General features: G+C 52.6%; 1 protein-coding gene across 1 annotated transcript in view; it reads right to left on the reverse strand.

The window, feature by feature from the left end:
• Positions 1 to 23,308, reverse strand: part of EFCAB6 (EF-hand calcium binding domain 6) — a 257,461-nt gene that overhangs the window by 14,953 nt on the left and 219,200 nt on the right. Inside the window, exon 27 of the mRNA XM_013964311.2 lies at positions 4,055 to 4,282. Within this exon, the coding sequence (XP_013819765.2) occupies positions 4,055 to 4,282 (228 nt within the window). The remainder of the gene's footprint in view (positions 1 to 4,054; positions 4,283 to 23,308) is intronic.

Consider the following 23,308-nt stretch of genomic DNA (forward strand, 5'->3'; position numbering starts at 1 on the left):
GAGACAGAGAAGAGCAGCATGGCACTGGAGGCCTGGTGGGATGCAGGTGGTGGGTGGGACTCTCCTGGGAACAGGGACGAGATGCCCCTGTGTGAGACGGGCAGTTAGAATGAGGCCATTGCCCACCGCCTGACGTGGAAACAGAGGCAGCTGGGAAGAGCCATGGCTGGCCTGTGCCAACAGTGGGCACCGGATTTCCACGGTCACTCAGGATAGAGGCCTGGAGGCCAACAGAGGAGGAGCCCAGTCTCTAGAACCAGCTAAGGCGGCTTCGGGACCACCTGGCAAGTGGGGACCATGCCCAGGGTTGAGCCGCCTGGGCGAGATGTGTGTGGAGCCTTGAGGGCTCATCACAACCGCCCACCTGGCTCCCGCCTCCTCACACCTCACCCCCAGTCTCTCCGTGCAGGGCCTCTGGCCAAAGGCACCTGGCACGGGCAGCCCCTGCCTTTCTTCCTCGCTGGGATCTGGGCCCTGGAGAAAGCATGTGACAATTAGCAGAGGTCTCACCCGCACAGAGAGATGCTGGAAGGCAGCGAAGAGATCGCTTTAAAGTGTCAGGGGGAGAACACTTGGGTTTAGAATTCTATCCCCAGCCAAACTATCTTTTGAGGATGAGCATGAAATAGAGAAGCTCTCTGGCTTACTTGTCCCTGAAAGATGCGGCTGAGCAAAAGAGGAAGTGAACAGGAAGTGGAAGTGGGACCAAAGGTGTGTGACTGTGGATATCAGGTCAGTGAGGCACCCAACACCCCCCTACCCTGTCGCCTGCCCCCCACCCCCACCCCACAGCACCCCATCCCTGGCTCCTTCGGCCTCCTTATCCTCTGCCCCTTGTCTTTCTCTCACACTCAGATTCACTGAGGAAATCCTGTTACTTCCAGCTCCGAAACACATCCATGATCCGACCTCGTCTGCTCCCAGCCATCCACCTGGTCTGGTCTTTAATCAGATGTCTCCTTCTCAGGGGCCTCCCCTGACTGTCGTCCTCACAATGTATTGCCCCCACCCCTCCCTACAATTCCCCAGCACTGCCCTCTTTCCTGGTTTTTATTTTTTGCTTCTATGGCCATCCAACATACACACATCTTAACACATTTTATATACTGTCCATCTGCCCCTCAAGGAACAAAGACCCCATGAGCAGGGTGTGTCTCCTGGGCCCACATGCCAGCACTGTGTCCTCAAGGAACGCACCCTGACCCCTCGGGTCCAGACCAGCCCCTAGCTCTGTTCTCCTAGCATGCCACACCTCCCTTTACAGCAGAGAGTGGTGTGGGATCACAGAAATGATGTTCCCACAGGCATTTAATCTCTCTCTACCCTCCTGGGATGCAGACTCAAGGGAGGCAGGGAGCAGGCCCTCCTTAGTTCCCCAGGACCTGACGTCAGCACTCTGCTCAGAGGACCAGAAGTCCACTCCTCAGTGAAGGAGAGGGTGCCTGCTGCCTCTGGGCACTCACTGTGCAGCCAAGACCGACAGCGCTGTGTGCAAGGACACGCAAGAGTGTGCCAAGGGGTGATGATGGAGAGCTGGGCAGGGGAGGTAGGTAGGGCAAAGCTGGGCGTGGTCAGCCCCAGCAGGGAAAGGCGTGGTCAAGAATTCACTTGACCAGACAGATACAAGGGGGCGGGGCCGGGGGCAGGCAGAGACAGCAGGGGTCAAAGACGGAGAAGGCAGAACTGCAGCCTGGGTGGAGGGCACCTGGGCCAGCCTGGGGAGCACTGTCCCCTCTCCTAGAGAAGGACACCAAAGCTCAGAGAGGCTGAGTGCTCCAGGGTCACACAGCTGGACGAGTGCAGAAGCAGGGCTGGAATCCAAGCCTGCCTGCATTTCTCTCACTTCCTGGAGGTGTCTGCTTTAGAAGCATCACATCCGGAATGTTCAGAAGTGTTTGAGTTCCTCTCCCTAATGCAGCTGCGTAGTCACAGTCTTTAGGCAGTCAGCGTGGGCTGGTCTAAATCGCCTCATTGGGACAGGCTCTCCCCGTGGGGCCCCTGTCTCCTTCAGCCAGATCCAAGTGGACACAGTTCTATGGCCTTTTATAACATGCTTTATGCAGAGCCATGAAGACCTTCAATGTCCAACTTCACCTGCTCTGAAAGCCACTCTCCTTTCCTGAAAGGTTAATTGTGCCAAAAGTTTTCCAGAGATGGGGCACTTTTCAATTTAGGGAGCTCTGTTAAGTCAAGAAAGCTGGCCCCTCGGATTCACGATGACTGGATCTTTTAGAGATAAGTTTATAACGTAGATAAACTAAGTCCTAGACTCTGTACCAGCAGGCTATTGAACCTGGCCGGACCTGTCCCAGTGTCTCTGGTGGACTCGTCCCCATGCTGGGCTGAAGGGTCTAGACGTGTCCAGTCCAGTGTGCACATAACTTCTGTGTCTTACTCTGCCAGACTCAGGACCATCCACCTGAGAAGGTTGTTGGCTAAGCAGCTCACGCGAGGAGAAAACATATGGATCTCGGGGGCTTTTGCTTTCTGTTTACCAGCCTGTATGTAGAAGCAGCCTTCCCCAGTATAGCACAGTTTCTGCTAATCATCACCCAACTTAAACCGTGGTACTTATGCCAGACTTTGACGCTTTCGATGGTGCAGTCTGTCTCTGAGATATGTCCGTGTATTTTTAGAAGGCAGCGTTTAAAAGTAAGTGCTTGATTGTGTGGCAGGGGATATGCGGTGGGGGGTAGGGGTGTCTGTGCTGTGGATGGTGAAGCTTTTTCTTTGTAGACCATTAAAATCAAATTCTCTGTTGAGAATGCCAGATACGCCAGCATGTCATTAATTTACATCTATAATTAGAGTAAAATTTTACTCATTTAGATGGAATGAAAAATCTTTATTAGCAAAACCTTTATTAGCAAAACCTTTATTAGTTGGCTCCATAGAATAATAAATGCAACTGTATTAATTTGAAAGGCTTCCATCCATTGGTAGCAATGGAGAGATGTATTTCAAACAGCTTCACTTGGTGTGGTTGTTCTTTGGGACAGAATTCTTTGGAAAGAGCGCTTAACTTTTCTTAGCAAAAAAATGATCACAATGCCTAAGAAAAGCTGGCATTTTGGGAAAGTGAAATCTGATGATCGTATTAGTAATATCTTTAACAAATTCGTTCTTTAGGGTAGTGAGTTCAGCGGCCTGAGCAGGGCTGGAGGGTGGGTGTGACCATCGCTCAAGGTTACTTTCAGTCCTCACCCTAAAACTCTGAGACTAGGAGTCTTGAGGTTGCGGTGGAGTCTCTCCCAGCTCTGGGGTGGAGTCTCTCCCAGCTCTGGGGTGGGGGGTGGGGGTGGGTGGGACAGAATGACATTCCCACATGGGGAGCTGTAGGAGGCGCCTGGGCTAGGTCAGAGAGGACCCGGGAGGAAGAGGGGAGGCTGGGTTGCGTTTGTGAGTGTTCTGGATTTCCTTTTTCGTCTGAATTATTCTCTGGGAATGGACAGGGCCTCGGTTTGTCTGCGCGCAGGAGCGGGCTGGCGGCAGTCCGTTTTCTTGGGGGAAAGGGACGGCCACGCGTGTGTTCGGATCATTGGTGCTCTGTGCTATTGGCTGCTCAGCCCCTGGGATGTTGGGGTCTGGGTGGGGGACGTGGACATGGTCCACCCGTGGGACGTGCTGAGCACCCGCTCTGTCCAGCCTCACCTCCATCTCCAACCCCCACCCCGGCTCAAGTGTGGAGAGAAACCGGCCATCTCTCTGGATCAGTTGGGGCCCGGGATGATCCAGGGAAGGAATAAGAGGGGTAATGGGAGTTGGAGCCGAGTTTAATTTGATTTTAAAAATAAAGGTGACATGACTTGCATTCTAATTGAGATGGTGAATTCCATACCTGTTACAGGAACAGAAGGCTCCTGTGTCTCTTTAGTAAGATTTAAAACAACAACAGTAACCTCCTCTCTCCCCACCTGCCAAAAAAAACCCAAAACAAACCCTTCTCATATTTAAAAAATAGAGAAAAACCTTAAACTCTCTATACTCTGGGAAACAACCGGCCTGACGCTCATAACAACACTGCATAGGAGGCTGAACAGAATGCAGTCCTTACTTGCTCGTCCGTCAGAACCTGGACGTGGCGAGTACAGATGGACCGGAACTCGTCCCTGGAGGCGGTGTTCGTCTTCATGGTGTCAAAATTCTCGAACTCCTGGGCGATGGCGTGGTAGTGGGAGGTCACAGCCTTGTGCAGGCGAGCCAGCAACTCCTGGTTTGCCATTTCCTTGGGCGATAAGGGCCGTGGACCTCTGGGCATCTTCTCAGCCCACTCCACAGCGGTCTGGGCAAAACAGAACAGAAAATTTATCCCTATAGTGAATAATGAATTGCCTTAGCTCTGGGCACCTCAGGCAAGGGTGGGGCCCAGGAGGCAAGCTTTATGAGGAACTTGAGCCAGGAGTCAGAGAGACCCAGAGGCCTGACTGCAGGTGAAGATCTGCCTGGAAAGCGGGAGCCTGGGCTGACCAGCCGCAGAGCAGGGAGCAAAGCGACTGAGCCCGCAGGGCAGGGCCAGGGCTGGGCCAGAGGAGGGCACACCTCTTACCCCCAGCCATTCACTCACTTGGCCTGTCCTCTGGTTTGCTGAACACACACACAGTGGATGTCTGCTCTGGGTGGTAAGGGAATCAATAGGGATGCGGATCCAGACTGCTTTCATTTCCAGCCCTCAGTACCGGTTGATTTATGCTCATGACAGCTGTGATGTGAATGGCATTGCTAATTTATTTGTTTGGCTGTGCCGGGTCTTAGTTGTGGCATGCAAACTCTTAGTTGCGGCGTGTGGGATCTAGTTCCCTCACCAGGGGTGGAACCCGGGCCCCCTGCTTTGGGAGAGTGGAGTCTTAGCCACTGGACCACTAGGGAAGTCCTGCGAATGGTGTTTCTTTTTGTTGACTGCTACCATATTATGCTGCAGCTCCACTGTTGGTTAAGTGTCCTTTAAGTCTGAGACTTTGAGGCCCACAGGGATTTAATCCTGGCGAGTACAGAGTCTTGCGTTTGGAGCTGCAGGGACCACGGAGCTGGCCTGCTTGCCTCGATCTCATTTTGCACCCCTGGGAGGTGCTCACAGGGCCTGGGGATGCTGTCCATGGTGCTGGGGAGGCCTGAGGAGGGATAGGACCAGTCTGGGCACAGGGCAGCTTTCTGCAGGGAGGAGCGAGCCAGGAGGAAAGAGAGGATCTTCTTGCTGGATGGCAGGCTGATGGGCTGGCAACAAGCATGTGGCCCGGTGAGCCAGAGGGGCCCGTGGAGGCCTGCAGCCCACGTTCAGTAGCTGATGATCAGTGTGGTGGGCAGAGAGACCACAGGAAGAGCAGTGAGTCAGTTACTGATTGATTCTCAACAGCCCTGGAAATGACAAGGGCTTCTGTGTCTACCCTGGGCACCGAGGAGACTGGAGTTGGAAGGGAGATGCCGGGGCTGGGTGGGGGGGCGGCGACTGAGTCCTGAGCCTCCTGCAAGGGTAGTTGGAAGGGCGAGGCCTGCAGCATCTATTTTCTGCCACTAGGAAAAGGCCCCAGAGGCTAGACCTGTGGTCACCACATCAGCAGGTGGGCTCTGGGAGTATGTGGAAGGGGTGGGGCCCTGGGGTGGCAGGTGGGGGCTGGGCTCCACGAGAACCCAGGGGTAACAAGGCATGACGGCTGTCCCCAAATCAGGGTGGATTCTCAGATCCTCTGGGCTGCTCCAGCCAAAACCATTAGTGACTGGTGGCTAGAAGGCTGGTTCTTTCAAAGCACCAGCACCTGGCCAGATGATCGCATCCAATCCCCACAACCTATGTGAAAACTTGGTCATGACTCAAGTTCAGCAGTTCCACAGGAGTATGTGTATTATATGCTACTTTCCTGCAGGACAGAGCAGAACGTTCCTCTACGAAAGTGTATCAAACATGGGATGCTGTTGACAACACCCGCAAAAGCGTGGCTATACACCCTTACACTCAAACCACAGCCCACTACATCCTCGACCACCCAAAGGTTGACAGATGCTTTCAAATACGTCCATTGGGAGCCATCTGCAAAGTGAATGAACGCCTTTCATTTCTCATTCTAGAAAAAAATAGTGATCCTACAGACGCATCTTACACTTTTTTGAACAGTTGAAAACATGCCTCCTGTGTCTGAGTATGAAGTCCTTTCCCTAAACACCATGACGGGCCTCAGTGGTCAGAGAGTAGAGGGATCTTTGCTGGGTGGAGACTCAGGCTCGAAGTCCATCCTTATGCTGGTCACACCTTTGGGGCCTGAGGAGGACGTGCCATGGGTGAGCATAACTGGAAAGAACACGGGTGTCGTGTCGCACAGGGGAAGGTGGAGACCCCTCTGACTCTGGCCCTAACTGGCCGTGTGACATCCACATGCCACTGAATCAAGTTTTCCTCAGTTTCCTCGTTTTTCCAGGGAGGAATCTAGGCTTCCATGAGACGGGGTGTGTGAATGCCCTTTGAAAGTGTTAACACAAAAAACAAATCAGAAATTCTTCTGTTTTAACAACAGATATGGAAGAGCTCTAACAAAGTAAAATGGGCAATCTTAGGTTAATATGCTTTAAACTCCAGAGGAAATTGAATCATTTTCTAGCAAGATATAGATTACTAAATTTAACGTAAGTAACATTACGAATAGACAGGTAATCAAAAAAGAAGTTTAAAAAGCTGTTAAAAGAGCTACCATCTATCACTAAAAAGATGCAGGCCCTGGAGTGGGTGGGTTGCCATGCTCTCCTCCAGGGGATCTTCCCAACCCAGTCTCTGCATTGCCGGCAGACTCTTTACCATCTGAGCCACCAGGGAAGTCCATGAATACTGGGGTGGGTAACCTATCCCTTCTCAAAGGGATCTTCCTGGCCCAGGAACTGAATCAGGGCCTCCTGCATTGCAGGTGGATTCTTTCCCAGCTGAGCTAACAGGGAAGCTAGACAACTTTTACATTAGTCAAATTATTCCAGAATACAAAAAGGGATATATAGTATTCCAGTTCATTGTATATCACCCTAACACAAAAATATAATCAAGAAAACACTTTAAAAATATGAGCCAATCTAGTTTACAGACATAGTGGCAAATATAACAAAAAAAATTTTTTAACCAATTTTTTAGGAATATTTAGTGCTGTATTTTAAAAGGGCACACCAAAATCAACTAGGGTTTACTCCAAGAATTAGGAAGTCTTCCTTATAATTAGCAAAGGTCACATATCAACGCATGGCAAAGTTCATCTAACAAAATTTGGCAGTCATTCCTGATAAAATGGTATAGAAGAGAAAAGAGCATACATACGATACAGGAGTAAAATGAACATCTTAAACACAAGAGCATTAATCAGACACTATCTGTGAATGTGTTACACGGGTGAAATAGGACGCATTTCCATTAAAGTCACAAACAAGACAGGCAGGCTCACTGTCAGTTCTGCTAGCCACATTTTTAGAGGCTCTAGCCTTTGAACTAAGACAAGAAGATGAAATAAACAGCTGAAAACAAATGCTGAAAAACAACATTTATCATTACTCTTGGGTATGATTGTACAACTAGAAAATCTCAATACAATTATGACAGTGGCTGAATTAAGGTAAAAAATGAAGAAAACGCAATACCTTTTTTCTTATACAATAGATATAACTAGTTAGAAATTATCTCATAAAAGAAAATCCACATTAATGACAAAGCTATTGAATACTTTGGGACAGATTTCATCTGAAAGGCATGAGACCTATATGAAGAAAGCCAGACACATTCTGCTGAAGGTTATCAAAGCAAGACTGAACTAAAAACAGACACATACCATGTTTCTGGATGTGAAGACTCCATTTCAAAAGAGAAAACCTTTTTCAAATTATAAATAGATAAAACTCTAGCAAAAATCACAATGGCTATTTGAGGGGGGGGGCCCATTAGACATAGATATTAAACTTAATATAGAGACATAAATATGTGAGATTTGCCAGGAAATTTTTGGAAGAGGCTATCAACGATGTTTTTGAGTCACCAGATATCAAAACATCACAAACTTGATATAAACAGAACAACAGAATGAGAATAGTAAGGCCCAGGACATACAAGTAGAACAGTGGACACCTACTCAGGCTGTTCTTAAGAGAGAAGAAGCCTCTTCTGTGACTGAGCCCTGACATCACAAAGCCCATTGTTGCAAACCTACAAAGGCAGCAGGAAGGAGGAGGTGTGGGACACATGCGATGGGGAGCTGCTGCTGCTGCTAAGTCGCCTCAGTCGCGTCCGACTCTGTGCGACCCCATAGACGGCAGCCCACCAGGCTCCCCCGTCCCTGGGATTCTCCAGGCAAGAACACTGGAGTGGGCTGCCATCGCGATGGAGTATTGCTCAGCCATAAAAAGGAACGTTTACATTGTTCTGGCATTTACAGTGCCATTTGTTGCAACAGGGATGGACCTAGATATTGTCACACCGAGTGAAGTAAGGCAGACAGAGAAAGGCAATTACCATATGATATCACTTATAAGTGGAATAAAAACGAAAAGCAGCCGGGTGCAGTGTGGCTCTGGTTGACTCCAAGATACCTTTGGGTGAGGGCAGCCCTCCTAAGCAAAACTGAACATCCCAGTTTCATAAAGGGATTCTCTCTTCCCTCTTGAGTTAACAGCTTCAAAATACCATCCCCCCCCCCGCCCCCCGCCCCTGCCAAGGCCCGCATCTCAGCAAATGGAAACGCCCAGTGGCCCAGCCTGGAGTCCTCTGTGATGCGTCCATCATGCAATCTGTCTATCATCTATCATCCAAACCCCCCCCAAACCCCATGCCCAGTGCATACCTGGAAGCTGACTGCTCCACCCTCACCTCCTGGTCCAGGCCACCATCGTCTTGCCACAAATCACAGCCCCCTTCCTTCCACCCTCAATCTGTTAAAAGTACACACGCAGGAGCATCACATGCACGTACGTGTTAGCACTTGTTCTCTGGGCAGAGGGGTGCGGGAGGGCCGAGCCATAATCAGAAGCCAGCACCACTTTCCCCTGAGGACGACCTCTGTAAAGTGCAGGTCAGGTCATGCACAGCTCTCCAGTGGCTACCCACGTTGCCTGGAGCAACCGGCAGGGCATCACAAGGGCCGCCGGCCCGCCCACTGGGACCTCTGACCTCACCCTGTGCCAGCCGCCTGCTGTGCTTCATACACACAAGCTCGCTCCTGCCTCAGGGCCCTGGCACTTGCTGTTCCTGCCCTCAGGGTTCACACCACGCTCCTGAGCCGAACGACACGTTCACTCCCGCGCCCTTTCCCTTCTCCTTCTCCATCCCACGTTCCGCTCCCTGATCCCCCTTATATTTACCCTAATTGTTCTCCATCCCAACAGAAAATAAACTTCAAGGCCAGGGCTCCGGTCTTTTGCTCACTGCTGAGTCCCTGAGTGCTTTAAAGAACCCGGCACACAGTGGGGCCTTGACCTTTGTTCAAAGAAAAAATGTATAAGCAGTGTCACCAACACAGCCAATCAAACAAATGACTGCTCTGCATGGCCACCCTAGGTCTTCTGTTAAAAAGCTCTGATCTAGAGGCTTCCCTGGTGGTCCAGTGGTTGAGAATCTTGCCTTCCAAGGCAGGGGACATAGGTTCACCCCGCGGTCTGGGATCATCCCACAGGCTGTGGAGCAGCTAAGCCCACGTGCCACAAGTGCCGAGCTGGCGTCCAGAGCCTGCGCTCTGCAACAAGAAGCCACTGCTACAGGAAGTCCGCAACCACAGCTGAAGAGCAGTCCCCGCCGATCACAGCTGACGCAAAGCCCACGTGCCGCGATGAAGACACAGTGCGGCCACAAGTGAAATAGTTATTTAAAAAATTTCACCACTCTTAAAAAAAAATGGAAATGAAACCAAGATTCGTTTGTTTTTCTTCTAAGAAACACAAATTTCTGGAGTGACAATATCAGCGTTGGGGAAGGCAGAATAAGGTAGGCGGAGCTGTGAGGGTGCCTGTGCTCCCACCCGGCACCTGCCCTTTGAAGACTCTCCTCAAGGAAGTAAACAAGATGAATTCATGAAATCACGATCGTTACGGTACTGTTTGGAAAAGGAATTGGCAACCCACTCCAGGATTCTTGCCTGGAGAATCCCATGGACAGAGGAGCCTGGGGGGCTACAGTCCATGGGGTCGCAAGGAGTCGGACACGACTGAGCGACTAACACACACACAGTATTATTTACACAGCTCACAAAAGATTAGCAACATTTTAGAGGTCAAAATTGTCTAGATCAGGAGAATGGCTAAATAAACCACAGTATTTCTACAATGTAGCTATTTGGAAGGCTTCAAGAAATAGTTTAACGGTATGGTAAAATGTTTGCGGTGTGCAGATGGGAAGGGGTGCAGCGAACTGGTCCACCTGACCACACACACGCACACATGTGTACACACCCCAGCACTAACACTTGTTCTCTGGAGGAGGAGTAAGCCCGGGCAGAGGCGGGCAGATGACTGGGGCTCCTGAGCTGTGAGTCTTGCCTCCCTCTCCCGCGGGTTGGGGTCCGGAGGTCAGGAGGCAGGGACGGCTCGGTGGCAAGCAATGCAGAGGAGGGGTGGGGGTCCAGGAGCCCTGCTCGGTGTGACTGCCCATCTCTGCCTGGGCAGGAAATCACAGTGACACGTGGGTCACACCGAATCCCAGAGCCCCAGGGGGAGGGGCGGGAACGGGGGCAGCCCAAGCACCTGAGGCAGGTATGTGACCCACACACGGGTGCTGCACCCAGAGAGGACGAACATGCAACACACGCCCACGACGGCTGCATCGGGCCATCCACAGCCGCCCCGGGAGCGTCTGCTGCGTGCCTGGCTCTTCTGCTGATGCGTGGGAGATGGAAGTAAAAGATGATCCTTAAATAGCCTCTGCCAGGGGAGGGTCTTGGGGCCGGGGAGAGAGAGGAGAGCCAGTTTCACAGGTGAGCAGAGATTATGAGACGGGTTGTGTACTCTCGACACAGCTGATGGGAATCGCTCCCTGAGGAGGAAACCTCAGAGCCCTGAGGTGAAGGAGGCACACATCCTCGCAAACCTCACGCAGCAAGCTGGGACCGGAAGGTCCCCGGGCCCCGGGAGGTCGGGGGAGCAGCGCTGGCCTCCTGCACCCCCCAGTTCTCTTCCCCAAGCCCCCAGAGCCACACCAGGGGCCAGGCTGAGGACGCAGAGAGGGAGGGCGACTCGGATTTGTCCCAAAGCTGGTTTCACGGCCGGTTGGAGAATATTCTTGGGCTGCCAGCAGAGGTGATTATATTTTGTGTTCATGGCAGAAAACTTGGAAACTACAAACAGGGCACAAACTGAAACAGAGGTCACCGGGGGCCCCGCCCCAGCGGCACCATGGCCATCGCCCTGGTGCACGCGGGACCAGCCTGGGACCAGAAAGTCCCCGGACCCTGGGCATACAGTCCCAGCCCTCCCCACCCCATGCCACCCGGGGCACCCACTGGCCTCGGGAGGGCAGGGCCTCCCGGCTTGCCCATCAGGGGCACTGGGCTTGAGGCAGTCAGGCACCCATGTTCTGGTCCCCACCTTGCTTTTTTGCAAAGCCGCGCTCCGGGTGACTGGAGACGCCGGGGAGGGACAGATGGCTCTTGGTCTGGCGCTTTTGTGTCCCTGGCACTTGTCACGTGACTGTTCTATCTGAATGGGGGAAAATAGGGCTTTTTCTATAACTGGAAGCAATGTTTCTCCTCATCAGAAAAGACACCACTATCTTCAGATGCAAATGTCACTTTCCAAAACCAACTACGCTTTACATAAAAGGCCTCCTCAGGATAGGGATCACAGCTGCAAGACAGCTTGGGGAAGGGATGGGGCGTCGGGCGCCTGCTTCCGTCCCCACGACTGTCTGGAGCGGGAGCGGTGGGTCCGCTCCTCCTGCAGCCCGTCATCTGACAACTGGATGCTTGCAAGGCTCTTCCGGTGACTTTACAAATGAGAGAGAAAAAAAAAATAGTGGAATCTTATGCACTACTGTTTGACCCAATTACAGGATGATTTCCATGTTTGGAAGGAATCCTCTCTCATTTTTTCAAGGGTATTCGTATAGATCCTTGTTTTACTAAACACTTGTCCCTCTTGATATCACAGAGAAATACAGACCACCTGCGCCGAAAAGAAAACTCCCCGTCCCCTTTGTGACTACCGGCAGCAGTAGCACAATACATAAAAGGAAAAATGCGCCACGGCAGGAAGCACACAGTCAGCAAAGAGCCGGCTAATAGCACCGCGCGTCTGCGGAGCTTTGCTTGGACTCAAATGTAGCCAAGTATCTCATTTAGTAAAAACCAAGCTTTACAGTGAAATCCAGTGGTTCTAAATCCTGCTACTGCTTGGACTCACCCAAGAGGCGGCTCCAACCAGTGCGGGGTCAGAAGGAGGCAGCCTGGATTGGGGGGTCAGAGGGAGGCGGCATGGACTGGGGGTCAGAGGGAGGCAGCCTGGATTGGGGGGTCAGAGGGAGGCAGCCTGGATTGGGGGGTCAGAGGGAGACGGCATGGACTGGGGGGTCAGAGGGAGGCAGCCTGGACTGGGGGGTCAGAGGGAGACGGCATGGACTGGGGGTCAGAGGGAGGCAGCCTGGATTGGGGGGTCAGAGGGAGGCAGCCTGGATTGGGGGGTCAGAGGGAGGCAGCCTGGATTGGGGGTCAGAGGGAGGCGGCCTGAGTTGGGGGGTCAGAGGGAGACCTGTGCTGAATTCCCAGAGCTACCTCTTCTGCCCCAGCTCAAAGCCCCTACCTCTTCTGCCCCAGCTCAAAGCCCCTCCCCAGTGCTTGGTGACCATCGGGGGAAGCTTACAGGCTCAGTGCAGGCCCCCCCCCCGAACCTGTCCTGTCCCCCTGGGGCTCAGGCCGCACTTGCCATCATCACTCAGCGCCTGACATGGAATAGGAAAAAGGGATGGTCGCACATGCCTCTGGAGCACTGTCAGTGAAGCCACACCAGGAATCCAAGTTTTGGCTGATTTGGATCGAGCCAAAGAAGGTCAGAGGCTGGGCCGGTCCAGCTGAGGGGCCGGGGTGGATGGTGAGGACAGCTCATGGTCAACTGAGGGCTTTGGCGCCGGCCAGGGCTGAACAGAGCTCCGCACGGCTCTTTCCAGTGGCCTCGAGCAAGACGCACACCCTCCGCCCTCCCTTTACCCATGGGGATAAAACCGAACAGTCTCCAAGGGCAGCCTCAGATCTCAACAGGATGACACATGCGGCGCTTCACCCGATGGCTGGCCGGCACGGGCGGCCTTCGCGCCGCTCCTGCCGGCTTTTTAAGAGACATTTTGGCCTGAGTCAGGAGGCGGGGCAGACGTAGGTTTGAGTCCTGGCTCCTGGCTGCCACGGTCTCTGTCGCAAGCCATCGGAAGGGAGAGGTACCTGGCACGTGCTCTGGCCTGCAGGCTAAGCCAACCTGCCCGGGGTGGGAGCCTGGTCTAGATGTGGTCACACACCCCGGGGCGGGGGAGAACCTGGGCTTCTAGCCAGCGGCCTCGGGCCTGCCGTGGGCTCAGATTCGGGATGGCCAGGGTACCGCCCTGCTCTCCCATCTTCCAGCTGGACCTTATGCAGGTGCCTCACTTCTCTGGGCCAAGGCTCTCCGTCTGTAGTGTCGTGACAGCCACACCAGTCGGAGGGAACTCCCCACGAGAATCACTCCAGGAGACAGGGGAAAGACAGGGAGCACCCCACTGGTTCCGGAATCAGCTCTGGCTCTGCTGTGGGGAACTCATATTTGAAGGGGGTTATGGGTTTGGTCCCTGGGACAGGAAGGTCCCCTGGAGGAGGGCGTGGCCACCCACTCCAGTATTCTTGCCTGGGAAATCCCACGGACAGAGGAGCCTGGCTGGCTGCAATCCACGGGGCTGCAAAAGAGGTGGACATGGCTTAGCAACTGAGCACACACGCATGGGGAAACCCCAAGGGAGAAGCCTGTGCCCCCCAGTTCAAACCAGCTGGGGAAAGTTAGCCAAGGACGAGAATCAGCGACACAGGCAGGGTGGGCTCTGGACGGCTCACTGACCCGGGAATTCTGTTAGCTCATGTTCGGGTTCATTGTACTCTCATTTCAATAGCTCTATTAAGGGAGTGATTTTAGAAAAGAGCCTTCTAGTACCCTGTCAATAAATTATGTCCAGCCATGTCTTCGCTGACTTATCAATTTTCCATGACATAGTATCCTAAGCAACTTCTCTAGACAACAGGGAAGCAAGAACACGTCAGGGAGGGTGGGCGAACTGTCCAGAGATCCAGTGCAGCTGGAGATGGAGACACGTGAGTGTATGCTTCCTGGAGGCACGGGGCACTCAAGGCCTGCTTCCTCAGCTCCCGTCCCCACAGCCTTTGCCACGCGGCTCTGGGTTTCCTCCCACCGAAGAGCTGAGAATGGTTCCCTATCCCACAGCTTTGCGCTCAGCCATACGACTGCTTTGGCCAAGGGAACGTCAGCCAGAGCCACGGGGTCGAAGCATTAAGAAGACTTTGCATGGTCAGCAAGCCCTGCTGTGTCTGTGGTGCTGTCTTGAGAGGAGCTCACCTGCTTCACTCTGGTCCCAGGGAGCAGAGACATCCCAGGGAGGCCACCAGAGCTGAGCCCAGGCCAGCCAGCCCACAGGCAAAAGCTGAACAAGTGTTTACAGTCCTGGCGGTGCTGGGGCTCTCTGTTACACAGCGACGCTGACTGATTCGGTTCTGAATTTCTGGCCAGTGAGGAATAAAAGGTACTGAGCTCAGACTGCAGAGAAGACAAGGGGGCCTTTTGGCTCTCACTGCTCCTTGACGGTCACCGAGCAAAAGGACTTGATGTCGCTCGTGCTGTGGGCGTCCAAGGTGGCCTTCACCTGGCTGGGACCACATGGTTCAGCAAGGCCTGCTCCAGCTCTCGGGTTAGAAACACATCGGTATATTGATTTAAGTCTTAGGAAGGATATAATTAAGCTAATCAGACTGCATGATTCTTCTACTAAGTTTTGTTCTGAATACTTAGGGAGACAATTAAACAGTTTTTTCCCATGATTCCTTAGAGGAGGAGTAAAAAAAAAAAATCCTGAAATTTCATACAGAATAAGAACCCAGCAGGTAGCAAAAACTCCTAATTAGAAATACTCGGTAAAGAATTCTTCCTCTTCCTTTTAAAGAACAGTGTAATTACTTCTAAGAATTGAAAAATTGCTTCATTTCATCAAATATTTTGATTAGCAAACAAATTAATTGTACTGTATCTTCATTTGTATTTACAGTGAATTAATGAATGCTAAAAATAACAACAGCAGCAAAACTGCCTGTCAAAAAAAAAGGATAAAACATTTAAAAAATCTAGATGAAAATAAAGTGAAAGCTCTGCGTGCAACTGTGCTGATACAGACGCCTCCCGCTGGATCAAGGAACCAACTTCAGCAGCTCCCAGGGACCCCCGCGCATGGGGCCAAGGGTGGACACTCGGGTATCGGGAGGTCTGGAGGCCTTAGTGATGGACGGATCGGCCTTGGCAGTTCAGCACGCTGCATGCAGAAGTGAGAGAGATATGCCAGAACTGCAGGTACCACTCGGGTTTCCTGGGATGTGACCTGCCCACCCTGGGGTCTCTGACCGAGCAGGGATTCTTTCTGGGCGATGAACAGACCCAGATCTGGAGATTTCAGCTTCCTTTTCCTTTGGAAGGGCTCCACTCAAGCCAAGTTGCAAGCTTCAAACTGAACCCAGGTTTACTGAGACCCAGTCCTGGGAGCCACCTTTTGCGGTGCTCTTTCATCCAGACTCTGAGCTGCAGCATTGCGGCAGCGCCTCTGACCCTCTCCTTGCCCTTGGGGGCAGCTGTGTCCTCCCTGTTTCTAGATAAGTAAGTGGGGCTTCTCCCTGAAGAGATCAGGACCTGGGCTGCTCCCCTGTGAGCTGATGAGGGAGCTCAACATGGCCTGACTTCAGAGCTGTGCTCTCCCATCCTCCCATGGCCCCAGCCCCCACCACACGCACGAGTACAGAGCCTACCCAAGAAAGGCATCAACACAGACTGAGGGCCTACTGCGGGCCTCTGTCCCAGGCATGGGGACCTGAACGGCTGAGGCCAGCCCCTGCCTGGAGAAGCTGATGCTTTGGGATGCCCATGAAGGCACAGGGGAGACCCACCCCAGAGCCCTGCCCCGTGGCCTCCCTCCGGGACCCTCTGTCCCCACCTCACATCTCCCTCCCTCTCCTTCTCTTCACCCCGGCCCTAAACCCTCACTCCAGCTGTTCCCAAAGTATGGGTTTCCCATCTCGGGTCTCTGCGTGCACTGATCCTGACACCTGGGAAGCCCAACTCCTGACGTCCGGATGCACCGAGAGCTCATCAGAGAGCGCTTTCTGCCTCCCCTGCCCTGACCATGTAGATCGAGGGCCTCCCACTCCGGCTCCCTGGGCTCACTTCCCCTCCACAGCTCAAAATTCGCAGAGGACCCACTTGACGCGTCTGCCAACACCCAATCCATAGACCCTTCGGTAGCACGAAAGTGCCATAAAATGCAGAGAAACAGAGGAAACACTTAAGCTACCCCTGCGACCCTTTAATGATTCAATAAACTCCTGGCTGAAGTCATTTATGAAACTATGAAAATGAATTCTTCCACCCAAACAAATTACACGCTGTGTAATCACATCATTACTGAACATTGTACACTAACCGGGCACTCAATGACAGAGGAGAGAATGAAAATAATAATGCAGACATTTGGTGTTTGCTATGTTCAGGACCATGCAAAGCTTCTTCCGCATTAACTCGCTTAACCAGAACAGCAGCCCTGTATGGTCGACACTCAGACACTCAGACTGACAGCAGCAAGCTGCGAGCAGGGGCCTGGTGCTGGCTGGATTTCTAATCCTGGCCCTGGTGCTTCTAGCTGTGCAACCGGGAATACATGCTGAAGCTCTCTGTTCCTGTTGGCCCCTCTGCGGTGCGGGAGAAGACTCTGGAGAGTCCCTTGGACTGCAAGGAGATCCAACCAGTCCATCCTAAAGGAGATCAGTCCTGGGTGTTCATTGGAATGACTGATGTTGAGGCTGAAACTCCAATACTTTGGCCACCTGATGCGAAGAGCTGACTCATTTGAAAAGACTCTGATGCTGGTAAAGATTGAGGGCAGGAGAAGGGAATGACAGAGGATGAGATGGCTGGATGGCATCATTGACTCAATGGACCTGAGTTTGAGTAAACTCTGGAAGTTGGTGATGGACAGGGAGGCCTGGCGTGCTGCAGTCCATGGGACTGAGCTCAGACACGACTGAGTGACTGAACTGAACTGAACTGGAAAGGGTTCTTAAGAGGATGAGCTGAGTTAATTCAGGTAAAGTGCCTGGAACAGAGCTGGGCTTACAGCACATGCCCAGTGGGTATCAGCCTCTGTTTGGACGTTGGTATCTGACTGTGGGTGGCAAGAAAATGCAGGAACTGGCTGGGCAGAATCACCAGGGAGGTGACGCGCTTCCTCCTCCGAGTCTCTTATCAGGGACCATTCATATTCAGGCCTCAGTGAAGGCCAAGAGGTGGAGCTTTCTGGTTCCTTCATGAATGGTTGGAGCCATTTCTGCCAGAGCAGTCCTAGCCCCTGGGGAGGTGTGTGCATGCTCACCTGTCCTCCTACCAGCCTGGACACCAGGGCTGGCCCAGGGCCTCGCACATCGTTGTTCACATTTGCTAAACGTGGGGAGGTAAGAAGCTCCCAGTTGAATGGGGCAGTTAAAGCCAGAACCCAAGCAGCTCCCCTCCAAGCCAGACACGCAGGTACAGGGTAACAGTTAAGACTCAAGTGCTATCCTGGATTTGCTCTGCAAGGCTTGCTTGGGACGACGACTTCTTAGATTGACTCCTAGCTTCCTGATACGGTCACGACCTTGTAGAATCAGTAGTACAGCTCAATGCTGGTGTTTAATTGATCCAAACAAGGCAACTGAATTGGATCACAAATCCCTGGAGGGACAAAATGAGTGAGGGTCTCTGGGGCAGAGTCTACACCACAGTCTGCTTACTTGAACAGGCAGAGAGCATCCCGCCTAGGTACGAATAGGGAGGGAATGCCAGCCCGGATACCAGGGGAATGCTCGTGAGGTACTGGAGGAGTTGCCCAGGGCCCCCTGGAGACGGGCTGAGGCTGGCCCTGCTGGCGGTGAGCGGGTTCAGGTGGCTGCAAGCCTGGCACGGCCCCTTTGCTTTTCTGCGAGGTGCGTGGAGACCAGGCTGAGTCTGCTTTGGCGGGCGAGCCCGTCCCGCTTCCAGCCGGGGCCTGTCTGGCAGCTGCTAGAGCAGCGGGTGCCCAGTCCTCCCGACCGCCCACCCCTCCTGGAAGCTGACGAAGGCGCGGGTGGCGGGGGGCACTGCTCTTCCTTCTGACTGGCAGCTCCAGGTCCAGGTGGGGCCCTGGACTGTGGGGTGCTTCAACCACTCGGGTTTGGGAGAACTGGGTCTTTCGCAGGTGGTGCTAGTGGTAAAGAAACCGCCTACCAGTGCAGGAGACAAGAGAGACTCGGGCTCGATCCCTGGGCTGGAAGATCCCATGCGGAGGGCACGGCAGCCCCCTCCAGCGCTCTCGCCTAAGAGAATCCCATGGACAGAGGAGCCCAGTCCATAGGGTCACAAAGAGTCAGACACGACTGAAGCAACTTAGCATGCACACGTGCATTTTAACCTCATGAGAAGGACAGTGTGTCATGCTGACTGGTGGTCAGGTAACCTGAGCAGGCTGGCCCCTGACTGCTCCCCTGGTGTGACGGTGTCATTTTCATTCCAGGCGGTTGACTGTGTTTCTTTTCCTTTAGCTCAGGCATGGTGGCCCAGAGCCCCTCACCCTGCACTGTCACCAAGGTCACCCCAAGTGTCCAAGTGACCTGAGTTATCCCTCCCATGCTCCCGTGTCCTCGACCGTCTCCAGGACAACAATGACAACAGGAAGCAAGTATTCCATTGCAAGTGGAAAGTCAGTGAAATTTAGGGGAAACATTCAAAAATCCCCCAAATTATATCTAGAGCACTTGGTTTTTTTTTTTTTTGGCATCAGGGGAAAGAGTAAATAACTGGAATGGCATATCTTAATAATTTGTTTAATTTATTTCCAATAATCTTTGGGCCTTTTCCTGAAAAGGAAATGTCCCCATTCTTTACAATATTCATTAAAAATACATGGACACCATTATACTTACAATAAAAAGAAAAATAAATCAAAGTAACACTGTTGGCAACCAATATAAACATGATGCTCATGAAAGATTACAACCATTCTGATGTGGGTTACAGTCTCTTCTTTGGTTGAAAACTACAACCTTAAATTCTCTCTTGGAAAAAAATCACCTCCAAGTTGCTTAATCTCTCGCTGGATAAGTTCAGAGGTGATATATTATAAACACCAGGTAAGGACTGATCTCACCGGGTCTCGGTTAGCTAAAATGTGGCAAAATAATCACTCTGCATTGAATAAGGATGCACTTTGTTAAAAATTTCATTATTTCCATGGTAATAAAGTAGAAAGATTTTATACGGGTTCCTACTGTGTCTTTTAAAAATTCTATGTCTGCTCTGAGCATTATTTTATATTCACCAAGGATACTGAAATTTCACTTTAAGACTTAAATGTTAAACAGAAATGATTTTCTACAAACAAGGTGATACTCTATATAGCTCGCACGTAGCTTTTTGAAGGTAAAATGTTTTTCCCAGAAATGAAAAAGAGGTATTTGCTGAGGGCAGACACTCAGGTGACGTCTTCACCCAGCTTGCGAGAATCTTGTGAGAAAGGTGTTGGTGCTGACGTCCACGGCTTGTCCTGGTTAATCTTTCTTTACTTTGCAACCAAGGCCCTGGGAGCGCTTCGGTTTTCATAATACCTCCTTGTTCCTCTTTGGTGCCACCTAGGCGAATGTGTCTCATCCTGATTCTGGCTGGCAAAGCTGACCGGTGCCTGCCTCGGTGGTCCACAGCTTGTGGGCTCAGGGCTGGGTGGTGGTGCGGGGTCCCTGGGGGGAACGCGGGGCCCACACGTGGAGCCAATGCTAGGATGGTCGATCTGTACTGGCTATGCGCCCCCCGCCACTTTGAGGAGCGCTTCAGGGGTGTGCCACGGGGCAGCGGGGGCCGAAACGCCGGGGCTCAGCTGCACCCTGGGATCTGGAAAGTACCGCAGCATTTGGTGTGATGGGAGCTGAGGCGTTTTTCCCTGAAGTGTGTGATGGACACAGGAGACAGATCTATACAGGTTTGGGGGGGCATCTGGCACCCCATCTAAGAGACGGGTGAAGCCGCCGTCTTCACGCTCCGGGTGCTCCCAGCTCCCGCAAGGCCTTTCGCGCCGCCTCCCCTACCTCTGCAGCTGTCCCTTCTCCAAGAGCGGGTTCAGTTCAGCCGGGGATTATTCACGGCGAACTTCCTCGAGAGGTCCCAACTGCCTTAATTACATTTCGGTAATCTCCTTTTAATTACTTGCCGCCCATGCATCCCCTAGAGGAAGGGATGGCTGGTGTCGTTTTTAATGAGCTCGAGGAGGATGCATTAACTGTTCCTGTTGTTAGTTAACTTCTTTTCCTTCTGTCAAGAATGGTCGTTGGCCTGCAACTATCTTCTGAAATTGCCACCAGGTGGGGCAGGTCCTGGCTCGTCCACAGCCGCCTCGCCATCCCAGTCCACCCTCGTGGGAGCTGACCGTGTCCCTGCTGAGATGTCTCCAGGGTCTGGGACCTGAATTCTGGAGCGAGGGGTGCGGGGCCCAGGTGGTCTGCCCCTGCCCCCTCCCCCAACAGCAGATGGACGTGCCCGGAACATCCGTGGTCGGCCCGTGCCCCATCCTTCAGGCGAGCAGTCCCAGCCTCAACTTGCTCTTCTGGTAAAGGCACCTCCATCTTCACACCTCCTCCCCGAGACAGTTCAGGGGCTGATACCATTTCACCTCAAGTGCCTAGTGCATGCAGACAGGCCGAGCAGTGGGCCGGGGGGTGCCGGCATCCCTGCTGCAGCCCCTCCAGCCCCCTGGCTCCCTTCTGTCTCGAAGCACACTTCCTGCCGTCACCCGCGTTACAATTAGTCCCAAAGCCTCCTCTTAGGAATGTTCAGCAAGGTGCTTCCGGAGGTGCAGGGGACTCCGAGATGAGATCAGGTAGAACAAGCATGGGGGGAAGCAGGGGGCAACACTCGAGGCTCTGCGGGCTCAGGGACTCCAGAGCCGGCAGAGATGCTCAGAGGGACCCGTGAGCAGGGTCGGACCTCCTCCGCTGCCAAGGGTGCAACCTCTGGACGGGGCCCGTGAGGACTCCGCGTGGCCAGGGGGGCCCATGGGAAGGGTTTGGGCACGTGCTCATGGGTGCTTGGCAAGGCCACGCTGTAGCAGTTGGAGGCCTGGAAGCCACTGTGAGTCCAGCGATGGGGCATTGGTGATGCCCCAGGACACCTGCCCCCTGCCTCCTTCCTCAGTCGAAGGCCTGCTCCTGACTCGTTCTCTTGCCTTCCACTTGCCAAAGGAGCCTCCCTGCTGGCCCCCGGCCCCCGGGTCTTCTCCCCCGAGGCCCCGCATGGTCACGACACCCTTCTCCCCAAACCTTCTCTGGGTCTCCATGCGGTTCAAAGTGCTACAAGGCCGCCCACCCCATCGCTCCCTGGGCGCCTGCTCCTGGCCCTCTCTGCCCTGCCCCTCGCCCCAGCCCCGGCAGCCAAACTTCAAGCCAGCCGGGCTCTCCAGGGCGCCGCCCCCCACCAGTGGTCACGCAGCTTCCTCCCTCCTCTCCACTGGGTCTCAGCTCAGACGTCCCCTTCTCACCGGGCCCTCCTCTGCCCAGCTTTATCTGACCCCACAGCACAGATCAGATGCTGACATCTGATACGTGTTCTCATTGCTCATCTGTCTCTCTTGCTAGGATACAGGCCTGGCTCAATGGCTTACCTCAGGACCCTGCCCAGTGCTGGGTGCACAGCGGCCCACCAGAAGCCCTGGCTGATGGACAAAGTGGGTGGGAGGGGGCACATCCCACCAGATCCACGCTTTAGAGACACACTGTTGACGCGGAAATGCCAGTGATGTCATGGGAGGGGAAGAGGCAGCTCCGGGAGGGATGTGCAGGGGCCTAGAGGAGAGGCTGGGTGCTGGGGTGGGAAATGGTGAAAGTTCCGGGGGGGGGATGGCTAAGAAACTGGGGGGACAAGAAGCTGAGGGATAAGGAGGTATCAGCACCCAGCAGGGTGTTACAGGGGCTGCTTTGTGGGATGGGACTGGGGTGAACAGCTGATCAAGTGGTCTCTGTTCTGAAATCTTTTGCAACAATTCCTTTTTTTTTTCTATATGGGCATATACTACTTTGATACAAATAATAAATGTGTGTTTAAGAAAAAGTCTTTTAAGAGTTGAGGAAAAGCCCCAACAACCCCCTAGTTCAGCAGCACATGCTCCCTGTCCTTGACCCGCACCCCCCCCCCCCACCCCGGCCCCGCTCCGCCGCCAAAGGATATCTGTATCGGGAAGAAGACTAGAGGTAAATATACCAAAATACTGGGCTTTCCTGGTGGTAAAGAATCCGCCTGCAATGCAGGAGGCCCAGGTTCGATCCCTGGGTCGGGAAGATCCCCTGGAGGAGGGCGTGGCAACCCACTCCAGTATTTTTGCCTGGAGAATCCCATGGACAGAGGAGCGCTTGGCAGGCTACAGTCCATGGGGTTGCAAAGAGTCAGACATGACTGAGTGATTAACACTTTCATTCCAAATGTTAACACTTTATCCCGAGGGGTGACTTTAATTTTCTCCATCACAATGATTGCTAATCATGTAAATGGATACAAACGGCAACTATCACTTTTAGCTTAAACCATATGAAATTGTCAGTAGTCAATCATTTAGGCTCTAAAGACAGCAATTTCATAGGATGCAACCTCACAGAAGAAGAAATTATTTTCTTTAAATGGGGCTGCTTTCAAGATCAATAAAAGCATTCCTATCCTTTGAACCCAGTTATTTCATTTCTCAGTTTCCTTCTTTAGGAGAAAAAATCCAAAATGTGGACATAGACATACAAGGTGTTCACTGCAAAGTAAATGACAATCTCAAAAACTTGGGGGAAAAAAACTCTAAATGCTTAAAAATAAAGAGTCAATGGAATGTTATACAGACATTTAACTCGTGTTTGGAAGAACTTGAAGTGACATGTAATGTTAAGGAGAAAAAAAGCAAGATATGCGATTACACCTACAGCGTAACCTCCACTGTGTAAAAACACGCATTCGGTTTGTATGCTCAGGTTCACGGCGGCATTATTCACAGGCGGTAAAACTTGGAAGCAACCCAAGTGAGTGCTGATAGGTGAATGGGTAAGCAAAATACAGT

This window comes from Capra hircus, chromosome 5 (assembly GCF_001704415.2).
Source record: "Capra hircus breed San Clemente chromosome 5, ASM170441v1, whole genome shotgun sequence".
In the NCBI taxonomy this organism is placed as follows: domain Eukaryota; kingdom Metazoa; phylum Chordata; class Mammalia; order Artiodactyla; family Bovidae; genus Capra; species Capra hircus.